Here is a 22,007-nt window from a genome sequence, read left to right on the forward strand (position 1 = left end):
TATATCCTATCTGTGTTTTGTTTGACTGAAAGTCGTTTTCCACGAAATATTTTTTAAAATTCTACTGTTGACTATACGAATTTATGGAATAACATAAAAGTCGCAAAGAGCCCCCAGCTCTCAAGTAAAAGAGTGAGTAATTCTTCAAAATATACTTTGAAAAAAAAAACAAAAAAAAAGATTAAACAGAGGGTTTTAAGAAACATCTTTCTCATTGATTAATCAAGCGAAGCATGACTTTCAAATTGGTGTAAATTCAAATGAAGATAAAAAATAAATGAAAAATAATGCTGCTGAATTATGCTGCATAAAGCTCAAGAAAAACCTATTGTTGGTTGCTTAAGCTTTTATAAGAAGCGTGTAGACAAAATTTGATTAGTTCGACAAGATTTTTTGGAAATAAGCCAAGGTTATATGAGATACATGTAATCAAAGATTTCATCGACTATAGCAATTTGATGGTAGATGCAGTGCATATAGCTATAGATATTTCGAATGCGAAATGTTTAAAAATTAATTTAATTCGTAGAAATATAGTATAATCAGCTTTTTATAAGCTGCTGCTCCAAGAACTGGAACATATAATGATAAAATTGATGGTTTCTTAAAATATTTTAGAATACGATATTTCTAGTGATATATTTATTCAATATTTTATGTCGCAAAGTCAAATTACTAACTTAACTAACTTAACACCAGTGGCGTGAGGGGACATTTCTGCTGATTATTAAAACATGTATTTACTATTTATTCATCTGTAGTTTACTATGACAACTGTACCAAAAACAAAAATTACATAAAATTGTCATTAATAAATATTTCGTATATATATATGTCGTATCAGTATCAGGCAAACAATAGGTATATAACGACCTTCAAAGTGTTATTTTACCAATGAACCGTGGAGTGTTCGGTTTTGGATTTTCCATTTGGTAACTTGCTGACAACAATGGAATAAGAATTCAATGATAATTAGCAGTTGCCTTATAAAACAACAATTGAAACGTTCTTATATTTGCAATATTAAAAATTTAATAGAAACGGGGAGTTTTTGAACACCACCGAGTTTGATATTGATAGGTATTTTAGTGTCAAACGATAATAATATGAAGGTTATGGACAAAACAGGATGGGATAACTAGTCCCGAAAATAATCGGTTTTTTATCATTAGTCAAATATTGTCAGCGTTCAAATGTGATTTGACGGTTATGTTTGTGGAATTATTTTAATTATTTATTTTTATGCGAAAAATCTAAAAAGAGACAAGAAGAGATTCTACCAAACGTAACCTATCTGATGTTCGCTGATCTTAGGACGTCGAACATTCACCATAAATGTCGAGATTGTCGTTTTTATTGATGCTACAATCTCCTTGACCGATATAATGTTCGCTGATACAGACGTTGAGACATTCAACAGTCTTCCAACAATAGTTCGCACTATAGAGCAATGTGGCTTGAGAATTAATGAAAAATAGAATATTAAGAAATATAGATATTGACAACTGACGAATAGTTTCTTAATATAAATCTCAACGAATTCCAGTTAGAGTAAGTGCAGTACTTCAAGTATTTGGGGAACTTTAATCTACTGATTTTAGCGACTGTTTACAGGTCTATTATCTTGATGGGCAATTTTATTTTTCCTATGGAGCTGTTGCATTTTACTATATATATATTTACAAATGCTTGGTAAATAAATTTACAGTAATTATGACATATCAATGCAATTTATAGCCATCCAAAAGGAACATGATCAATCACATGACGGTGCATATTATGGTCACAATATGAATATAATATAAAATTATATATATATATATATATATATATATATATATATATATATATATATATGTTTACAAATATTTGTACATAGTATAAAAGACATTTGGATAGCAAAATAATGCTCCGATATAATGATGTGGATTAAGAATTTCAAGGAAGTTGAGGAGCTTAGGTAGGTTTTCCGAAGTGTACAAATGTGATAAATAGTGAGGGAAGTTAAGCTTGAAAGAAGTCAATGTGATGAAAGAGTTACATTCTAAGAGTATGCGGCATACTAAGTTAGGAGAACCATAGTGAAGGCATTGAGGAGGATGGTCTCCCCATAGCAAATGGTAATGGGTGTTTAAGTAGTCTAATTTAATGTTAATTGGGGTACATACTGATGTATTCATCCCACATTCGTCTTACTTTGTGTATTGATACAAGTATAACTAAATAATAGTAATATTATATAATTAATATTAAAAAATGAAGATTGCAATAAGCATATCTAAAGTAAGATGAAATTAGTAAAAAAACAAAAAAATACTAATTTTTATTTATCATCTAACATCTAATATTTTTAATGGTATTGTTTTAAAATATGGACCACCCTATAGCATATGCTTATATAGAAAACCGTGAGTTTTTTAGATTTTGCACGAACAAAAGAACAATTGTCTGGTACCCGCCAACTAAGTATTCCAATTCCGTTAATTAATTAAATATCGAATTCGTGGTTGATTCGATTTTCATTGAAGCAAATTAAGGTATGTGTTTGTCGTAATGCATGACCGATCGGCAATGGATACGGTAAGGATTTGATGTTGTCACGTGTCGAACGTGCGACTATGCGATATTGCCAACGATTCTGCTTCGATTTCTTATGATTTGATACACGTGAAATATGTTTTTAATGACCATAAAGTCACTTTCCTATTTTCACTTGTCATACCTCGGGGACAATTCTAAAAGGTAAGAAAAATGAAGCGAGCAAATCGATTTGTTCCGCATAGAAATTTCACAGCGTTCGATTTTGTTTGATCATGTGGGCACGGCCAGCAAATAAAACTGCTTTCTTACACTTGTTAGGTTTGTTTCTTCGTACTTTTTAAAACTACACACTATGATTTCTGTCCGTTGAAGAACTCGAAATATTTTTTCAATCGCAAAAAAATATATTTCCCTTTTTAACCGACTTTATAAGATTTTAATAACTGCGTGTTGTTTCTGTAACATTTTCAGTAGCTAAGACGAGGCGGCCGGCGTGCCTAACTTTATCGAAGGCTTGTGCTACATCTAATAATATAGCTGAATATACATTTTTAACTTCATAGGTTTTTTCAATGGCATCCGGCTTTCTGTGCCCCTGATCAATTGTTAAATGTCTGTTAATAAAACCATACTGCTGTGTTGGTGTTGCAATTTCTCACATTCTTTTCAGTAGAACCTTCTTAAATATCTTGGCTATTGCCGTTATCAGTGAGTTAAAGTTTTTATTTAATTTAATAATTTCCAGGTTTTGGGATCATGATAATTTCAACCAAATAATTTCAATAATAATTTCTTCCAAACGCCTGGGACATGTTTTAATCCAAATGCTGTATTGATCAATTTAGTGAGTTTTATAATTCCTTTTTTGGTATATTCTTCAATATATATTCTAAAATGAATAAAATAAAGTACCAATAGTTTTTTAAGGTTTATTTTATATGGCTCAATGAATGGAGGTAAAGCGAAATGAAACAGTGGTGTATACATTATGTGACCGTTAATTATTGAAGTAACATAAAAATGTGGAAAATACAAAATAGATAAAACGGCTGGCAACGGTGTTATCTGGTGACGAGGCTTGGGCAGTCGATGGTGAAACGTCTAAACCAGGCGATAGTCGTGTACTGAATGAATGGAAATCCCCTTCAATAACAACCCAGATAAACGTCTCGAGGTTGCCAGCTATTCGTTATCGGGTTCTAGTTGGCGCTGCTGGCACCCCGCCCGTGTTCAACATCTGGGATTATATTTCTGGGTATTTTGTAGACCGTTATTCCACTATGTAAAATTGGACATGCCTCAAGGTCGCTACAGTTTCAACATCCTCTGACTTCTGGTTATTTCATATCAATTTTCAAAATATATTTTGTGATAAACGAAGATGTCCTACATTACGTTAGGTATTTTATTTTCGTTTATTCATTATGTTCCGCCAATTTATTAGTACCCAACAACACTTCTAATAGTTGAATGAATGAAATAGGTAATGATTTTGCTTTTCTAGACTTCGGATGAAATAAATAAATACCACGAACTTTTTGTGGTTATTCGTCGTCTCTTTCCGTAAGTTGTACAATTCCAATTAAAACCGCTAACAGATGAACGTTTGCAGCAACAGTTTGCATAAGACAGGTTTTTTTTGTCGAACGCCTTCTGCGGTAACCGTTAATCTCGATGGGCTTTCACTTGTAAAACAAGATAAGGTAGCTTTTTTAATGTTGTTATGATTTATCACATCTCCGTGCAACTTTATTTATCCACATATATGATGTTTTTATCTTGAAATGTGAGATCTTATTTTATATGTAATTGTGTAATCGGTTTAATCTTTTAGTGTTTTTTTTTATATCTAACGGTTTATTTAACCGTACTAAATGTTTTTTAGAGGTATTAGCAGCATTACTAATTCCTTCTTCTTTATTAAAAGAAAATAATAATCTACTACTACACTAATCAGAAAACTGCAACACGCAAGTAATAATATAAATAAGTAGACCAACTGTTCATATACCCATAGATATAAATAACGCTTATCCTATACAGTAACAATGTTAAATAAATTGGGATGCACCCAAATTAAAATACAAACAAATTCATTGGTTATTTGAAAGAAAATGTAATTATCCTTAAGTTTCTTCTATATAAGTCTTATGAAATTCAGTTATAAGAATGTTCTGTGGGAAGTAATATCAACATAATACAAGGATTGCAGAATAATGTCCTGATAAGTATTGTGGGTGCAGTCAGACACTATAAGAGTAATTTAGAAAATCAAGAGAGGAAATTAAGAAATTTGCAATAAAACATAAGGAATGACTTCACTACCATGTTAACGCCGAAATACTGCAACTCTTGGAAAATACTGAACTTGGACGCAGATTCAATAGAACCAAATTGTGTGACCTTGTGAATCAAACAAAACTGAATTCCAAATGTTTCAATAAGTTCAATAATACTTTCATTAAAATTATATTTAATTTTTTTAATAAGATTTTTTAAATGTTTTCGTCGGTAACAACCTCTTTTGGGCGTTCACTGCGTTCACCGTCTTCGGTGCTAATTTCACCACGTCTAAACTTAGCATACCAATCCTTGATGATTTATTTTCCTGGGCCAGTGTCCGGAAACTCGGCGTCAAGCCAAGTTGTTGCTTCAACTGTATTTTTTCCCTTCAAAAAGCAATATTTTATCAACACGCGAAATTCATTTAATCCATTTTTTTCACAATAACAAAAGTTGCTTCACTCAAAATACTATAATTCACAAACTAATGATCCGAGAGCTGTCAAATTTATATAGGCATCTCTTGAGGGTTAGAGCTAACTATAAAACATATGGATTTAATTCCAGTAGCGCCATCTATGTGTCAAGCCGGGGACTTTTCAATTGACCTGTTATGTATTGGTTTAACTACCGAGGCTGATGTATGGATAGGAATTGATCAACTTATTCTCATGTTGTAAAGTTCAAAGAAAGAACCTCAAACCTCATGTCAAACCTCCTCCACATGTTCGTAAAGCTTTTGACGAACGGGATGCCTGAGTCGAGGAGAGCGTTGACACTCCTTATAAACCATGGGGCATTGAGTAACGCGTGGACTTTTTTGGATTGGCGATTTTGAACACTTGGCGTAGTTCAAGTTGTCTCTCGTAGACGTACCTGTACCACACCTGTGCTCCGTACAGGCAGATTGGACGGACTAACATTTTATACAGAGTTGCTTTCTGGGATATTGAGTTTTTTCTGCAGATGACTGGGAATATTGGGAGAGACCGAGGTGTGATACCTTCTGGAGCCAGGGGATAAAGACTTTTTCAATTTGAAGGCGGTATACAAGGAACTCCCTCCAGCGATGGAACAGAATAGCCTGAGTTTTGCTCGGGTTAATCTGCAGTTACCAGGATTTGTACCACGGAATCGTCTGGTTGAATTGGGCCTGAACTCTGTCACGGATGGCGTCGAGACTGTAACCTGTAGAGACTAAATAAGGCCAAATGGGTCTTCCGAGATACCCAGTTTTAAGTTGCTGCAAAGACAAACTGTAAGGTAATAATATAATAAAATATAAAATAAAAATTAATACAATTTAACGAGTATCAAGTATCAAGGAGAAGAAATAATGGATGTGGGGATGTGAGCTTTTGATGATGGAAATTATACAGAACGAATTATGAAAAATTAAGTCAGAAAACTTTTCTTAATAGTTTTATTAAACCACAAAATTTTTACTGATTAATGAAGTATATAGGATATGGTTACTTATGAAATAGTACAGCACTATCAGTTGAAATATACGCACTTTATATCTAAATTTTCTATGACCATTTTAGATAAATGTAGCTGAATTTGATTGATATAGTGATAATTAACCATAGGGGGCATATATAACCATAAAATAACTACAGATTTGGCTTTATAAATGAGTTGTTTTGAGAATCTTTTCGCAATATTTACAAACTGGATAATAGTGTAATCGCCTGTTCGAGCTGTTTTGTTGGTTTGTTTGTTGTTGATATGCTAGAAAGTATTTGAGTGGCTTACTTGGGTGCCATATATGTGTGACATATTTAATTGTTTAGATTTTTTTAACACTTCTACACTGTTATCGTTTGAACCATTTAAAAATAAATATTTCAAATTAGCCACAAAATGAACATACTGAACTTTATAATACAAGCATAAAAAACCTGATTTTACCAAATACTACAATGTATGATTCATTATTAGAAATCACTCATTATTAAAGAATGTTTACTCTACACTCATAAGGACTTAGACATAATGCTAAAAGTATTGCAAATCATTTATTTGAATAAGTTATTATTGTAAATAAAATAGTTGGAAAGTGCAAACATATAATTTCAAAATTAATATAAACTTGGATGATACTTTTTCAAGGAGCTGTAAATAAATTACATAAAGTCGACGAAACAAAATCTATTGTTTATATACTTCACTTATTTCAGGTAAAAATTATCAATATCAATTGACGTAATCTTTTAAAAAAAGCCCAGGCCACTCTTACTACAATTAATTATTCACTATCTATAGTCTATTCAAAGTAGCTTTGATAAACATAACAACATTCTAATATAAATAAAATAATGAAACAAAAATTAACAACGTTATAGTACATCTAACGCATATATAGTAAATTCAAAACAGTAGTGACACAGTGTGTCAATATGTAAATATGTCAATTGTAAATTCGTTTAACAGTCAGACAATATTATCCTTCTCATTTTATTCTATTTAAAAAGAGATAGAATGCTGTTTGAAATGTTCGATTATGTAACCCAAAGAGCTTGTAAAAGTTGTCCGTTTGTCAAACGTCTGCAAAATTCTTCAAAATATTATAATTACGGGTTATAAATCGTCAAACGTTGTTTTAACACTTCGTTTTAATTAATTGCAAATCGCCCGAGTTTTTATTGAAAATATTTTTTGCGCGATGCAGCTGCACTGAATATCAGTACGGGCACGGTCATTATAATATCTCAAAAAATAAAAAACAATATAACCTTAAATTCACCAAATGAAACCGTGTTTATGCGAAACAGGTGATGAACCAAGATCAGTTTGTTTTTAGCTGTATTAGAGATGAAATATACGAAATGTAAAAAACAGTAAGTAGTTTTTCAATCGAAACATAATTTAATACTTACATAATTTAATTATTTCAGAGAAAATTGTTAGTCTGGAAAGTATCCATAAAAAGTCAAAACATATACAGCTATTTGAGCTATATAACTATATACTGTTGGGTAATATAGGATTTAAATGGTGTAAAGATAACCTACGAAGGGGTTTAATGGATATTCCAGAAATTGCTTTTAAAAGAATACCATTTTTAAAAACATATAAAAAAATCAAGGAAAAATTATTATATCAATTTATATATTTAAATGAGACTTAAATATTTCGGAGTGGTACATTGGGTGACTGATAGCAAGATGATTATAAATATAGTGTAAAGACAGCAAAAGTTGATGTAAAAAGGTAAATGGAATAACTATCGATTGGGTCTTGTTAGTCATAACACTTATTAATAATTCTTTGCAGACATATAGTTCTTCATGCTGGAAAGATGAATGCTTTTATTCCTAGTGCATTAGTATTCTCCTGTAAGTCCAAGGGTGACTACCATGAAGAAATGAGTTATGACTTGTTTTTGCAGTAGTTTCAAAATCAGCTTTTAAATAAGTTGGAGGAACATCAGTTATTGTTAGGTGTAATGCACCATATCTACCATAATATAGTTCACTGGTGGGGAAAATCCAGCAAGTACATCAACAAAGGCTGCAATTAAGGAATGGCTTAAAGTACATAAAATAAGTTTTGAGGAAATCATGTTAAAGAATGAACTATTTCAAGTTGTTAATCGGTAAATATATATGAAATATTTAATTGCATTTTATGTAATTTACTTTTTTAGAAATAAGCGTGAGAAAAGATACATGGTAGATCAGATTTCTGAACATTATGGCCACAGTGTATTACGTTTTCCTCCCTATCACTGCATATTTAATCCAATTGTGTTGATATGGGGTATTGCAAAGAATTATTAGAACAGATATTCAGGTCGAGAAGGATATTCAAACCAGAACACTGGATTTATGGAAAGAGGCATTGTTGAAAATAACACCTTCGGTTTGTGTGAGCTCGATCAGACACATTGAAGAAGAAATTGACAAATGGTAGAATCTTAATATACTTTAACTGTAGGAAATTGTATTATAGAGTGTGAAAGCTTTCTAACCATGTGTATTATTGTTCAAAATATACATAAACATTTGGTTAAAATGTATGAGGAAAGAAATAATACTGTTTTGCAGATTTGGCAAATGCATTTAGGAGAATGCAGTGGTTAAATGTAGTTTTATCAAGAAATATATATATACAGGTAGTAACAGGACAAACTAAAGAGAAATATAGTAATATCATAATGACTTTACGAAGAAACATTGCATCCAAAGAAACAAGGACTAAGCGTAAAACTTAAATATGCTCTCTAATGAAAGTAAAATACATTACTTGGATATACAATTGTTAGTTAGGTGGATTAGGCCTTCGGGGGATACCGTTACATAAAAAAACGCGCCTAGAACCCTACCTATACTAGTGTGAAAAAAGTTCAATGTTATATCATTGGGGCTGTATAATTAATTGTAGTTTTAAGTTCTTCGATAATATATGCATTAGATGTACTATAATGTAAAATAAATTGTAATACAGAACATTTTTGCTTCATGATTTTATTTATATTAAAGTTTATAATAAGTCAGAGCCAAAATGTACTGAAACTCACAGATGTTGCGGCAACATCGCGACCTTTTATATATATATATATATATATATATATATATATATATATATATATATATATATATATATATGTATATATATGAAAAGAGACTTGTTCTTTTAAATATATTTTAAAATTTTAAAAACTAAAGTCCATAAAAATATTATCTCAACAAAAAAAATATTTTGTTAGAAATTTGATAACAACAAATCCTGGTTCAAGAAAGAAGCAGTGACCTAACAGACATATCTTTGCATGAAAATGACACCATAAAAAAATTCGACTGTAATTTCTTATAAACCAAATGAAGATAATTGTAACTAACCTATGAATAAGCGGCATGAGAGCTACAGTAATGTTCCGCGTAGCATATACGTGATGTGTTGCGTAAGGTTCTGATAAATCCCAAGTTGCATCGATGTTGTCGCTATCGTTCAAGGTCTGTCGGCTTAATAACAATACCCATTAACAAAAACGATACTCATTTGTCTCGCATAGGTTTTAGTTTTTGTTTCGTTCTGTTTCGTACAGTTGTAAACGTTTTAATGGTCCCCATTCCCATATCCTTAGATCCAGAATGCGAATATGCGATAATAAGCGGTAATAAATCATGACTGTGACGTGACTATGAACAGTTTTTTTAGTTTTGTGTTTTTAAATCTATATTAGGTCAATACACTTAATTGAAAATACATTTAGTATTATTTTTATCAGAGTTTATTGATTATTGTGATTAAAATTAATAGTATCTTGTCAAAATATTGTAAAATGTCGAAAAAATATCGAAAAAACTAAATATATTTCTTAAACATTATAAAAACTAGTGTTGGGAGCAATCGACTGAAATCGACTATCGACTTTTTAGTAATTGGCTACTTTTTACTATCGACTCTTTTCAGTCGTTATTTTCGGTCCGACTGATTTTATTACTATTTATTATCAACTGTTTCAGTCGTTTATTTTAGTTACTATTTTCGGCTCTACTAGTTCATTCGACTGATTCTTAACAATGTGGCTGTGTCGTCCTGGCCGCGACCTTGAAAGTAATGCGCCGAATTTATGCTTATATAAATTTATATGTAATATATGTGGTTTTATGTTTTTATTTGTAGTTTGTTTGTGAATAACTATATATTGTAAATTGATATAGCAGCATTTTGGAACGCTAGTTTTCGAGGGCAAAAAATTAAATTGTAAATGATAAATTGTAAGATACTTTGGACTGGTATAATAGGTAATAGTTTGGGTTGGTATAATAGCTAATACTTTTTTGATAAACTTTCACGATTTTTGTCCAAGCCTTTTGTTTGTCAAAACTTTTTTCCTAAAATCTTGAAAACTGAAATTAGGTTCCAAAGGTTTCAGAAATTGCATCGATTCCAAAAGTTTTGAAGACATATTGCTTTTCGATTACACATCACAACATCAACAGCATCGATCTTTCGATACAGTATGGCCATGATTCCAGAAAGATTCCAGGAAGTTGTAAAAAATTATGGAAGATGGAACATATTTTGATTAATGTAAAAGGGGGAGCAAAATTCTGGCTACCATTTTGATTGCGCGCCATCTTGGTTATGTGACATTTAGATCAGTTTTGCTTTAACCATTGTATTGTGCAGACGTCCAAATTTTATTATGGATAAATATACGCCACAAGAACGAGCAGAAATAGTAACAATATTTATTGAAAATAATCGTTTCATTATTGCCACTCAGTGGTAATTGCGTCAAAAATATCCTAATCGTCCAGTGCCTCACAAAACCACAATTTATCGTTTACATGCGAATTTTCGACAGTACGGTACGAAAGCAGGTAGGTTTCGATCTAGAAGAAACCGGACGTCTCGTAACGCTGAAAACGTGGCTCTGGTGCGCCATAGTGTTGCACAGTCTCCAGAAAGATCAATTCGGAGACGTGGTTCCCAGTTGCATATTTCTGCACGCATTTTAAGGCGAATTTTGAAAACTGATTTGAAAATGCTTCCGTAAAAAATTCAATTAGTCCAAAAATTGCTACCGAGAGATCCTGATCAACGAGTTAAGTACAGTAATGCAATGCTAAGGTTGTCTGGTGAAATTGAAGATTTTTCGTCAGAACTGATAATGAGCGGTGAATCCCATTTTCTTTCCAGTAGTCACGTTAATAAACAGAACAGTCGGTTTTGTAGATCATAGAATCCTCAATTAATTCATGAAACATCATTGCATCCACTAAAAACAACTGTATGATGTGGTATTCATGCTGGAAACATCATTGGTCCCTATTTTTATGAAAATGACCAAGGTGTTGCAGTTACTGTTACTGCTGTACGGTACCAAGACATGATTGGAAATTTTCTTGTGTCTGAAATGGAAGAGCAAGGTCTAGAGGACATGTGGTTCCAGTAAGATAGGACCACAGCACATACAGCTCGGTCAACAATTCAATTATTGAATGACGTTTGTCCATAAGGACTAATTTCGCGATGTGCCGATTTAGCATGGCCAGCCAGATTTCAGGGGATTTAACGGCACCCGACTTTTTCTTATGGGGTTTTTTAAAATCAAAAGTTTATGTGACTTAGCCTCAAACGATTCAACATCTTAAAGACAATATTCGTCACGAAATTGAAGAGTTGAGTGGGAAGTTGCATAGCGAATCGCGGTCACCATTTAGCCGATATCATTTTTCAATCATAACGAAAAAAATGTAAAGAGCAAATCTTTTCTTTGAACAAAGTTATAGCCAATCAAAATAGTAGCGCGACTTTTGCCCCGCTTTGTATATTGTACCAATTTTTCTCAAAAAATTCTTATTAAAATAAAGAAATGGTTAGAGTACAAGCATCTTTGATTTACTAAAAACAATGAATTTGTAGAGAAAGGACTTATTGAAGGATGTGCTAAAATAATTAATGTTAACAGTTTGTTCTCTTTATTATGTTGTATAAAACTATTTATTATTATATATAGGCTTTTCCGTTACATTTTTCCTGTGTTGGTAAGATTATTATTACGTTAACATGTGTTTATTGATAACAAGAACTGGTAGCTTCCTGTAATTTACAAAATATTATTGTAGTAAAACACTGTTTTAATAAAAATAAATTTAAATAACGATAAAAAGATCTGACGGAAGCGAAATATTTGAAAATATGTGGAGAATTCCGATCTTATTCATACGTACTTAAAATTCAACCACAAAAAATCTTAAATAACAAATCTCAATATTGGCAACTTATTAGTCACTGATTAACCATTAGTAGTATACGTTCACTTTAACGGTGCACAGATCCAATATTACTCAGCAAAGCCAGTGAAATTGTATAATAAATCAGGAGACAAACTAAAATAAAAAACACCGGCTTCCCAAATGAAGAGCTGTAAAATATTTTTAAAATGTTATTGGAAGAAACGCCTCCTGCAATATAAATCTGCCTATGTCAATAGAAAATTATCAATAATATCTTAACAAAAAAATTGAACTGACTTCAAAAAATAAATAAGGAACCCATTAAAAATTGGGAAACAACCAAACTTATATTTTTCACACAAAAGAAAAACGTTTGTTTTTTTTATATTTATAGGTTTTTGTTTATATTTATTTAGTTATTAGAGCTATTATTATGTACGTATAGGAAAAATATGAATAAAGAAACGATGATTGAAAGAACGCTTTAGGTCCCGGGGTCCGTTACCCAGCCCAGGTGATTTGACAAATGTTCTAACTAAACTAGAACAACAAGAAGTTATTGTTCCCGCCGGGAATCGAACCAGCGACCTCCGTTTGCGAGCTAAATGCTTTAACCATTACAGCATAAAAATAATAGTTTGCAATATTTCAACAAGGGTTTATATATATGCTATGGTTAGTGCTTAAAAAGCAAAGTGAATGGCAGTGAACGACTTCCGAGTTTCCATCACATCAGTTTAGTAATAACATTATACTGTATTATATTGAAATTTGAGCGTTTCCCTTGATTTCCCCCCTTCCCCATCAGATCCCGACTTGGTTATGGGACCACCTCGAAAATGCACTTTTTCGAATAACAAAAAAAATTTGAAAATCGGTCCGCAATTGACGGAGAAATCGGCGAACATACATTAAACAAAATATACAGCCGAGCATAGAACCTCCTCCATTTTCGAAGTCGGTTAAAAAGGTTAGAGTAACCGCACTGAAGTGATTATTAAAAGTTTTAAAATATTAAATAAATGTGACATAAAAAAAAGTTTTTTCTTATCAAAGGTACTTATCTTATAATTCTCATTAGTTTAAATCATTTTTTCTCGTTCAAAATTATTTAAAACATTTTATAAGAAGCACTTATTTATTTTCTACATAATTTACTAACTTTTTTTCTTATTATTAGGCATTATCAATGACTAGTGACGATAAATCCGTTCATCATCTGCTCACAGTTGGTTAAAAGCAAATTATCAGTGACTCAGTCCTATATGATAGTGATTCATCATAAAACTTCGTTTGCTCATCAACCATAAAAAATTAGGATAGTGATAAAACAAAACTCTTGTCTGTTGAATAGATTAGCTTTATAAATGTTAAATTGATGAACAATTAACCGTTTGCTCATTGTTGTGAAAAAAACAACCATAAACTGTATATATATATATATATATATAACACATGTGTATGGCGATATAAGTGGTAATCAAAAGCCACCAGGCAGTATTCTTCACAATTTTTGCAACGTCTGGCCGAGTGTTGTTATGGAAAAGAAAGAATTTTAGAATTTCTATTACTTGCCATTGTTAGGATTTTCTGTAATAATATATTGTTCAATGCTTGTGTGGAGACCGCCACGACCCTTTAGGCCACCACACCACCATACAAGTTCAAAGGTTGGCAACGCCGGTGGATTGGTACCATGCAGTTCCAGGCTATAAAAGACCATCACGACGACGTCTCGCTCTCTTTTCTTTTCTCTACCCTCTTGTAACAGTACCATTTCTACAGCGCTACCGTACTTCCTTCACCTTAACCTAATATCCTGTCATTTCTCCCGTCGACCACATGTATCATTCAGTGTTAAAATAAACAAGTATTTCTTCAAGCAGTGTTCTTAGTTCTCGTACAAATTCCTTCCAAAAATAGTAGTGAGTGTTCGGACAAACAATCGCATCGACAGCCACACATTTCGACCGACCGACCGACCTGACGAACATTCATTCAACACTTGCTTTAAGCTCGGATATTTCCCGTGAAATTACCCAAAAATTCGTAAAAGTGCCCAAACCACTAATCCTTAATCCCTCCTATCACTAATTAGTAAATTAATTGTAAAAAATCATTCTAAAGAAGAATGAAGCTATTTTTATTTTGAGAGGATCATAGAACAATCGAACAAGCACATGGCACTGTAGACAGAATCATTGCCTGCGACGTGGACTGTATAGCTCTGCTGCCTTTTGAGACATGAGTCAAGCCTTTGACAAAGTATGGCATAATGGACTTTTATCATCTCATCTCTCGTGCTACCTCAATTGAACGAGATTCATGTTTAAGGTAATAATGAATATTCTGCTTTGCACGAAATTCGCTAGGGTGTCCTACAAAGCAGTGTACTGGGACCAGTATTATACTTGATTTGCACTGCGGACTTTCCAGGTAGTGAGAGCACAATGACCGTGATCTACGGTGACGACACTGTCATCCTCTTAGTGCATTCTGACCCAAAAACTGTTTCGTTTCAAATTTAATACCATCTAAATAAAATCGAAAAATGGTTTAACCAATGGAGAACAAAAGCAAATCAAACCAAGTGAACTAATGCTACTTATTCGCTGAGAAGAGAATCCTATCCGTCGGTTAAATTTATAGCGATCGCTACAACCATTTAGGCCACCACGTATTCACCTATATTAAGTTCAAAGGTTGGCAATGCTGGCGGATTGGTACCATGCGGTTCCCGGCTATAAAAACCACCACGACGACGTCTCGTTCTCTTCTCTCTTTTATCTACACCTTGTAACAGTACCACTTCCATACCGCTTCCGTACTCCTTTACCTAACTTAATATCCTGTCAATTATCCCGTCGACCACATGTATCATTTAACACCGAAATAAACAAGTTTGTCATCAGCCAGTTTTTCAGTTCCCGTGCTAATTCTTTCCACAAAAATAGTAGTGAATGTTCGGACAAACAATGGCATCGACATCCACACATCCGGACAGACCAGACGAACATTCCTACAAATTATATAACGAAAACATCCCACAAGAGGAACATGTAAAATACTTAGAGCTTTACAAACAACTCCACAGCAGGCTCTGTAGTGTCAGTTGGTTTGGTCGCCACTCCTATTTAAGCAATAAAAGCAAAATAATCCATCATTAAGCCAATCTGAACATACGGAACATTCAACTATGGAGCAGAGCAAGCAACAACAATGAAATATTGTTCACTGAGCAACAGGTATATGTTTCTGGATCTCGGTATGCGAACAGTAAGGCAGGAAATAATAAAGTATAGCACCGGCTTCATTGGCGCAGTGTTCAAGGCGACAGGACGGTACTGGACGGACAGGACTTTCTACTGTTGCGATAGTCGCGGGATCGAATCTTGCCGGGGCATGGACGTACTTTGCTTGTGATTGTATTTGTAAAAGCTTTTACGGGCAACAGTGAAAAATCCAATAAAAAATAATCATCCCAGTCTCGCCAGTAACCAGGCTGTGTAAGACCGGATGTCTTCTGGAATGGTCTCTAAGTTGGTTACCAGTTGGTAGGCTTAATGCCGAGGACCGTGGTTCGGAGTCCATGTTAAACTGTAGGTCCAGTCCAGATATAACTCGACTCAAGATTATCGCAGTAAAGTCACTTTTCATCCCGAATCACAATACGCCACAGAAAACACTTTTTCAGCCAATTCGTATGGTAGCGATAACCCCCCTCCCCACCTTCCGAACTTTTCCTATGGCATTTAAATACCTGGAAATACTTGATGCAACAACCACCAAGCTATTTGTAAGTCCTTTGAGAGTTTGACCTGGTTTTTTATCTAACAAGCCTTGCACTTCATTGACCTCGAACTTTTTAGGATGCTGCAATCGTTCTTCGGTGACGTTTATGTTGAGATTTTAGGTTATTAATTGATATTCTGAAATCACTTTAACAGACAGCTTTATTAATTTAATACACCTCTCTAAACTTTTGAAGACTCTATAAACGAACTAGTGATTGATCTATATACAGCAACATCGTGGTTTTTCTCTTGACTGACACTTATATATATCTAACAACTACATAACTCGAAAATCCCTTACTGTACTTAACACAGATTCCTTCTTTTAACGAAAGAAGAAATATTATACTTAACAATTTATATTAAAATCACCACTTTTAAATAGTACAAACCAAAATCATTAATTGGGATATGACGGAGCAGCATTATTGTAAGTTTAAAAATGTTTTATTGGTGCCAGCAGCAGATTTCTTCAAATCAAACAACACAAGCAGTGATTTTTGCAATTTTGACCGTTCTATGACTAATGTTTGTATATACTGAAGAGCTCAATAACACTAAAAGAAAAGCTGTTCATTTATGTAGAGATATGTCAAAACTACCGAATTTGGCAGATAAATTAAGTGGTTTTACAGATGTTGTTACTTCGCTGTTATACCAATAGTACCGTCTGTATAGTCTTTCCGATAAATTGTCATTTCTTTTCGTTAAGATGAAATATTTGTCAAGTAAATTTTATGATTTAATTTTATACATTACACCTTCTATAACTTAAATAAATATCTACTCAAAAATGTTAACAGCCGGAAACTGTCGATATGCCATACCACCATCAACGTTTATAATATTTACACTGTTGATTCACGCGACTGAAATATAATAATCAAGAAATATTTCAATACTGTTCGTGTATATTTGAAATTAAACCACAACATATCTTCGACAAAACATATTATTAGTCACATTTCGGACATTCACCATGATACAAGAAGAACTCACCTAGAATCATTACTCACTCAGCTGATCAAGCGAAATACGTCGGTTTGTTTGTTTATCACAACCGGAAGTCGAAATTGGCACACATTTTTTTCTAGTGATCAGGTGACGAGCGCTCGTCTGTCGGCATGGCGCGGAACGAAACTGAAATCGGAAATCGAACGAGATACCGCACAGTCCGTCATTTACCTTTTGCCGTATCAATTAACTGACCAGTAGGAGAACAACAACAAACGGTATTATACAAAACGAGTTGGGTTGCCTTAAAACCATGTTAAGTAGGAAAATATTTTGCATAATAAGCTAAAACAGTTACGAGCGTGTGTTTGTGTGTGTGTGAACGCGCGTTCGTGGTCGCGAGTGTGTTGACAATAAAACGTGGAATATTCTTGTTTAATTTTTTTCTGTTCGTTTGGCGGACGCGCCCCATGCTTGAACTTCATTCGTTACGGTTGTTTTGTTTTTTTTTCGCGCAGGGTCACTTGATTTAATTTCATTATGATATTTGCTACGCTACATATTTTATCCTATTCAGGATTAAATTTCGAACTAATATTTCGATATAGAGCAATAGGCATAGAATGGAAGGTTAAATGGGACCAATTGTAAATATTTTGTCACTGTTCATCTGAGTTATTAGATGATTGAAGATATTAATCTTTGGTTATATTTGCGTTAAGTTTGATTTTATAGCATTTCTGATAAAATTTAAGAAATACTTTTATTTCTTAGTCAATAAAATACAAATGTTCAACAAAACATTATATTGGTCACTATCTTGATAATATAGGTAATTACAACGGTGACAACAAGTACTCTTCGAGAGACTTTAAGAAACTGTATTCTTTCCAGTTTTTTTTTCTTTTTCCATGATGACCAGCGAGAATCAAATGGTCTTTTGCTTATTTCGCTTCGGGTTCGGGATAGTGGTGTTTTGCGGACGACAGAGACCCTGGGTTACGACTGGGATTGTCGTAGTTGGTTTACTACCGAGGTTTGTAGATGGGTAGGGATTTAATCAAGGTGTTGTCGTGTTCTAAGGCGCCTATGGAGAACCTTACACTGAGCATGTTCGTGAAATTCTTCACAAACGGGATGCCTGATTCGAGGTGAGTGTTGGCGTTCTTCATAAACCATGGGGCATTGAGCAACGCGCAGACTTTTTGAATTGGAACACTTGAAATTGAGCAAATTGTCTCTCAGAGACGTACCTGTACCACACCTGTGCTCTGAAGAAGCAGACTGGGTGGACTAGCATTTTGTACAGAGGAGTGTGAAGAGCAGACTATACACGCCATTGCGTTTGCAGATAGCGTGCTGGATTTGGGCTGATTCTTTCCAGTCAAAGCGCCAGCCTTTATATCCAAAAGTGTACATCTCAGTATTCCCGTCGCCCGGTAGTATCCACGTCCTCTACGTAAATGGCCAATGTAAAAAAAGTAAAACAAAACAAAACAGTTGTGGGCTAATATGTTAAGACTTAAATAAATGCATTATTTTCCAAAGGATCCCGTTCAAGCTTAGAAGTAAGAAACCCAGATATTAATTTTAATTCTAATATAATTAAAGGAAATTTTATTTTTAGATTCAGATTGGATGATTATGGATCGAAATTTGAAAGAGCTCTGCTCAATATAACACGCTACTACTATAACTGAATTGAAATACACATAGTATATTCAATAAAACGGCCAATTCATCAACATTTATTACGTGAGCAAGTCGCAATGTTGTCGTATTAACTTAGAATTTTGGTATACAACGTTTGCCGGTTTGCAGCCTCTAACTGTTATCACTAATGTTTTGAAGAAGTTTGTAGGCATTGGACAAGGACAGGGTCGATCAATACCAACACAGTATGAATATTATAAACTGACTGGGTGACATGTTCCGAAGCTACATCCCGTTGTAAGGTAAAATGAGAAGAAAAAACACGTCAAGAGTTTAAAATGAATTTTATATTTTTGCGAAGTGCATTTGCCAGTATATGCGACGTCACCTACGTGTATTGGCTGTCTTATTGGAGGGTTTATACATAAGTTCAAAACTGCAATCAATAGAAGTTGTAGCCATTCAATTCACAAAAAAAAACCTGTAAAAGGAATTAGGAGTATAAATAGTTTTATCAAAGGGGCTAATTGAGAGGTTTGAAAACCGAAAACTATATCATATTATTTTCTTCGCAGATTCTTTCGAACAGACGAATCTTCAACTTTAGGCAAATAAGAACTAGAATGTACATCAAAAATATTAAAAAGTAAGCATATACCAGGTGTTTCGGAAAGTCATTACCGTTTTGTTTCGGAAAAAATGGAAACATTTACTTATTCAAAGTATTGGCCATATCCATATCCATTCTATACATTTGCTCATCTTTCAGATAATGTATAGATGCCATCACAAAAAAACTGTTTCTCCTTTGAGCAAAATCAATCGAGCCATTTTCTAACTTCTTGGCGAATTGTTGCTCTACAAGTTCGCGTCCCATTGATGCAAAAAGTTAATAGTCGGACGGGGCAAAGTCTGAAGAGTACGGCGGGTGCAATAATATGTCCCATTCAAGTGCTTTCAACGCTTCCTTGGCCGGATTTGCTTTATGAAACGGCGCGTTATCGTGCTCTAAAATCACTTTGCCGTGTCTTCCGGTCCATTCTGGACATTTTTTGATGCAGATCAAACTTCTTTAAATATTTCTACAAGGTGCGATGTAATGATTGCACATATTAAACACTTTTATTGTTATAAACGCTCTCCATGTTTTTCCAATATTGACGATCAATGACAGTAATGTTGGCTCATTACTTAAGCGGCGAAGATCGAAAAAGTCACTGTTTCAAATTCTTTCAGATATCTTGTATATCGATATATAAATTAGTATTGCAATGCTACAACCATTAACATAACGAATACATCATACATATATAAGTTATGAAATATGTATTGGTTAAAACGTGTTAGATCGACTATATTTCAGACTAACCAGAATCATAAAATAGTCGCGCTATATAATATATTTACCAGTTTTCTCCTCTTCCTTTTTCAGCAATTATAAAATTACTGAATTTATAGTTTTGTAAATTCATTTATATGACCTTTATTGGGTTGCACTAAGTCATCATACTGTCATCACGAAGTTGTCCAAGGTTTTACCGTCAAACATGAAAGAAGGTTACTAAATCAAAGCAACGTGAGAGCAGTACAACTACTAGCTAATGTGTAGGAAATTAGAAGATTGGCGCGAACCAAACCGCACGAACTTATATAAAGTGTTTAATTGGTACTACTAATTTATGTTGGTCTATTTTAATTCAAATATTGTGAAATACACACTAATGTATTTATCCCGTACTCGTATTGAATTGATCTGCACTATACATATCTAATACAAGATTAAAATACAGCTAAAAATCCACAATCGGTACCTAAGAGTGTACTCAAAACAGTACTTGAAAATGGTTAATAACAGAGGAAGTTAGCAAAAACCTCGTATTTTTATAGCATATTGATGGCCTATGAAGTTAAAACTGAATGAAAATATAAAGAGTTAGTTTTTACACGTAACATAGTAGAAAGGAAAATATATTTTAAACAGGCCAAAGCTAAAATCTAATTTACGTGTTTTTAAGGACGTAGTTGTCTAGGTATTATGTATTATGTAACTAAATATTCGACTGTATTAATTATGAATGTTAGGATTACTTAAACATATTGTGGCTAGTCGAATTACATTAGAACTTTATGAATCTATGTTAACATGATAGCGATATTTATTAATTTATTAATTTTCGTTTGGATATTTACCAAATATTTAATACAAATGAAATTTGTGTGAATTCTTAACTTACCTTATCAAGTATCTTCAAGAATATTACCATTGGTACGTATAAAGGTAGTGCGGGCTCAGTTATCAGTTGAGCGGAACAGATCTGTAATAATATATTAAAAACATATCTATAGATAATATTTGTCATATCAAATGAGATAAGTGGAAATCGATTCACCACCATCAGAAAATATAACTAGGTGTCTCTATCAGCAAAAGTTTATAATTCTATACAAAAGGAAATAAATGTATTTATAAAACATTTGAGATGCTAGGGGGTGCATCTCAACTAAACCTCAAGCTTAGCAAGATAGTAAGTGCTTGCATATATTTACATACTAGAAGAATAAATGTAAATAACTGTTAAATAGTTTAACCTAATTGAATAAAGCAAATATGTAATTAAATTGGTATATTAAAAACGTCTCTATAGAAAATATTTGTCATATCAAATGAGATAAGTGGAAATCGATTCACCACCATCAGAAAATATAACTAGGAGTCGCTATCAGTAAAAGTTTATAATTCTATACAAAAGGAAATAAATGTATTTATAAAACATTTGAGATGCTAGGTGGTGCATCTCAACTAAACCTCAAGCTTAGCAAGATAGTAAGTGCCTGCATATATTTACATACTAGAAGAATAAATGTAAATAACTGTTAAATAGTTTAACCTAATTGAATAAAGCAAATATGTAATTAAATTGGTATATTAAAAACGTCTCTATAGAAAATATTTGTCATATCAAATGAGATAAGTGGAAATCGATTCACCACCATCAGAAAATATAACTAGGAGTCGCTATCAGTAAAAGTTTATAATTCTATACAAAAGGCAATAAATGTATTTATAAAACATTTGAGATGCTAG

The 22,007-nt window shown here is 33.1% G+C and overlaps 1 protein-coding gene across 7 annotated transcripts in view; it reads right to left on the reverse strand.

Annotated features, from left to right (window-relative positions):
• Positions 1-22,007, reverse strand: part of Exn (Ephexin) — a 115,896-nt gene that overhangs the window by 58,052 nt on the left and 35,837 nt on the right. For 3 of the 7 annotated variants that reach the window (XM_076394107.1, XM_076394105.1, XM_076394111.1), the window contains exon 2: positions 21,157-21,237. The exons of 1 other annotated variant lie outside the window; for it this stretch is intronic. Coding sequence is in view for 3 of the 6 variants with exons in the window: in XM_076394110.1 (XP_076250225.1) it covers positions 17,315-17,324 (10 nt within the window). In the remaining 3 variants the exon portion in view is untranslated. Of the gene's footprint in view, positions 1-17,314; positions 17,413-21,156; positions 21,238-22,007 lie in introns of those variants that run through there. 3 more of the 7 variants (XM_076394110.1, XM_076394104.1, XM_076394103.1) reach the window with 1 other exon arrangement.

Source organism: Rhynchophorus ferrugineus, unplaced genomic scaffold (genome assembly GCF_030347505.1).
Source record: "Rhynchophorus ferrugineus isolate W39M unplaced genomic scaffold, kcgeb_rfMv2 rfM2, whole genome shotgun sequence".
NCBI classification, from domain to species: Eukaryota; Metazoa; Arthropoda; class Insecta; order Coleoptera; family Curculionidae; genus Rhynchophorus; species Rhynchophorus ferrugineus.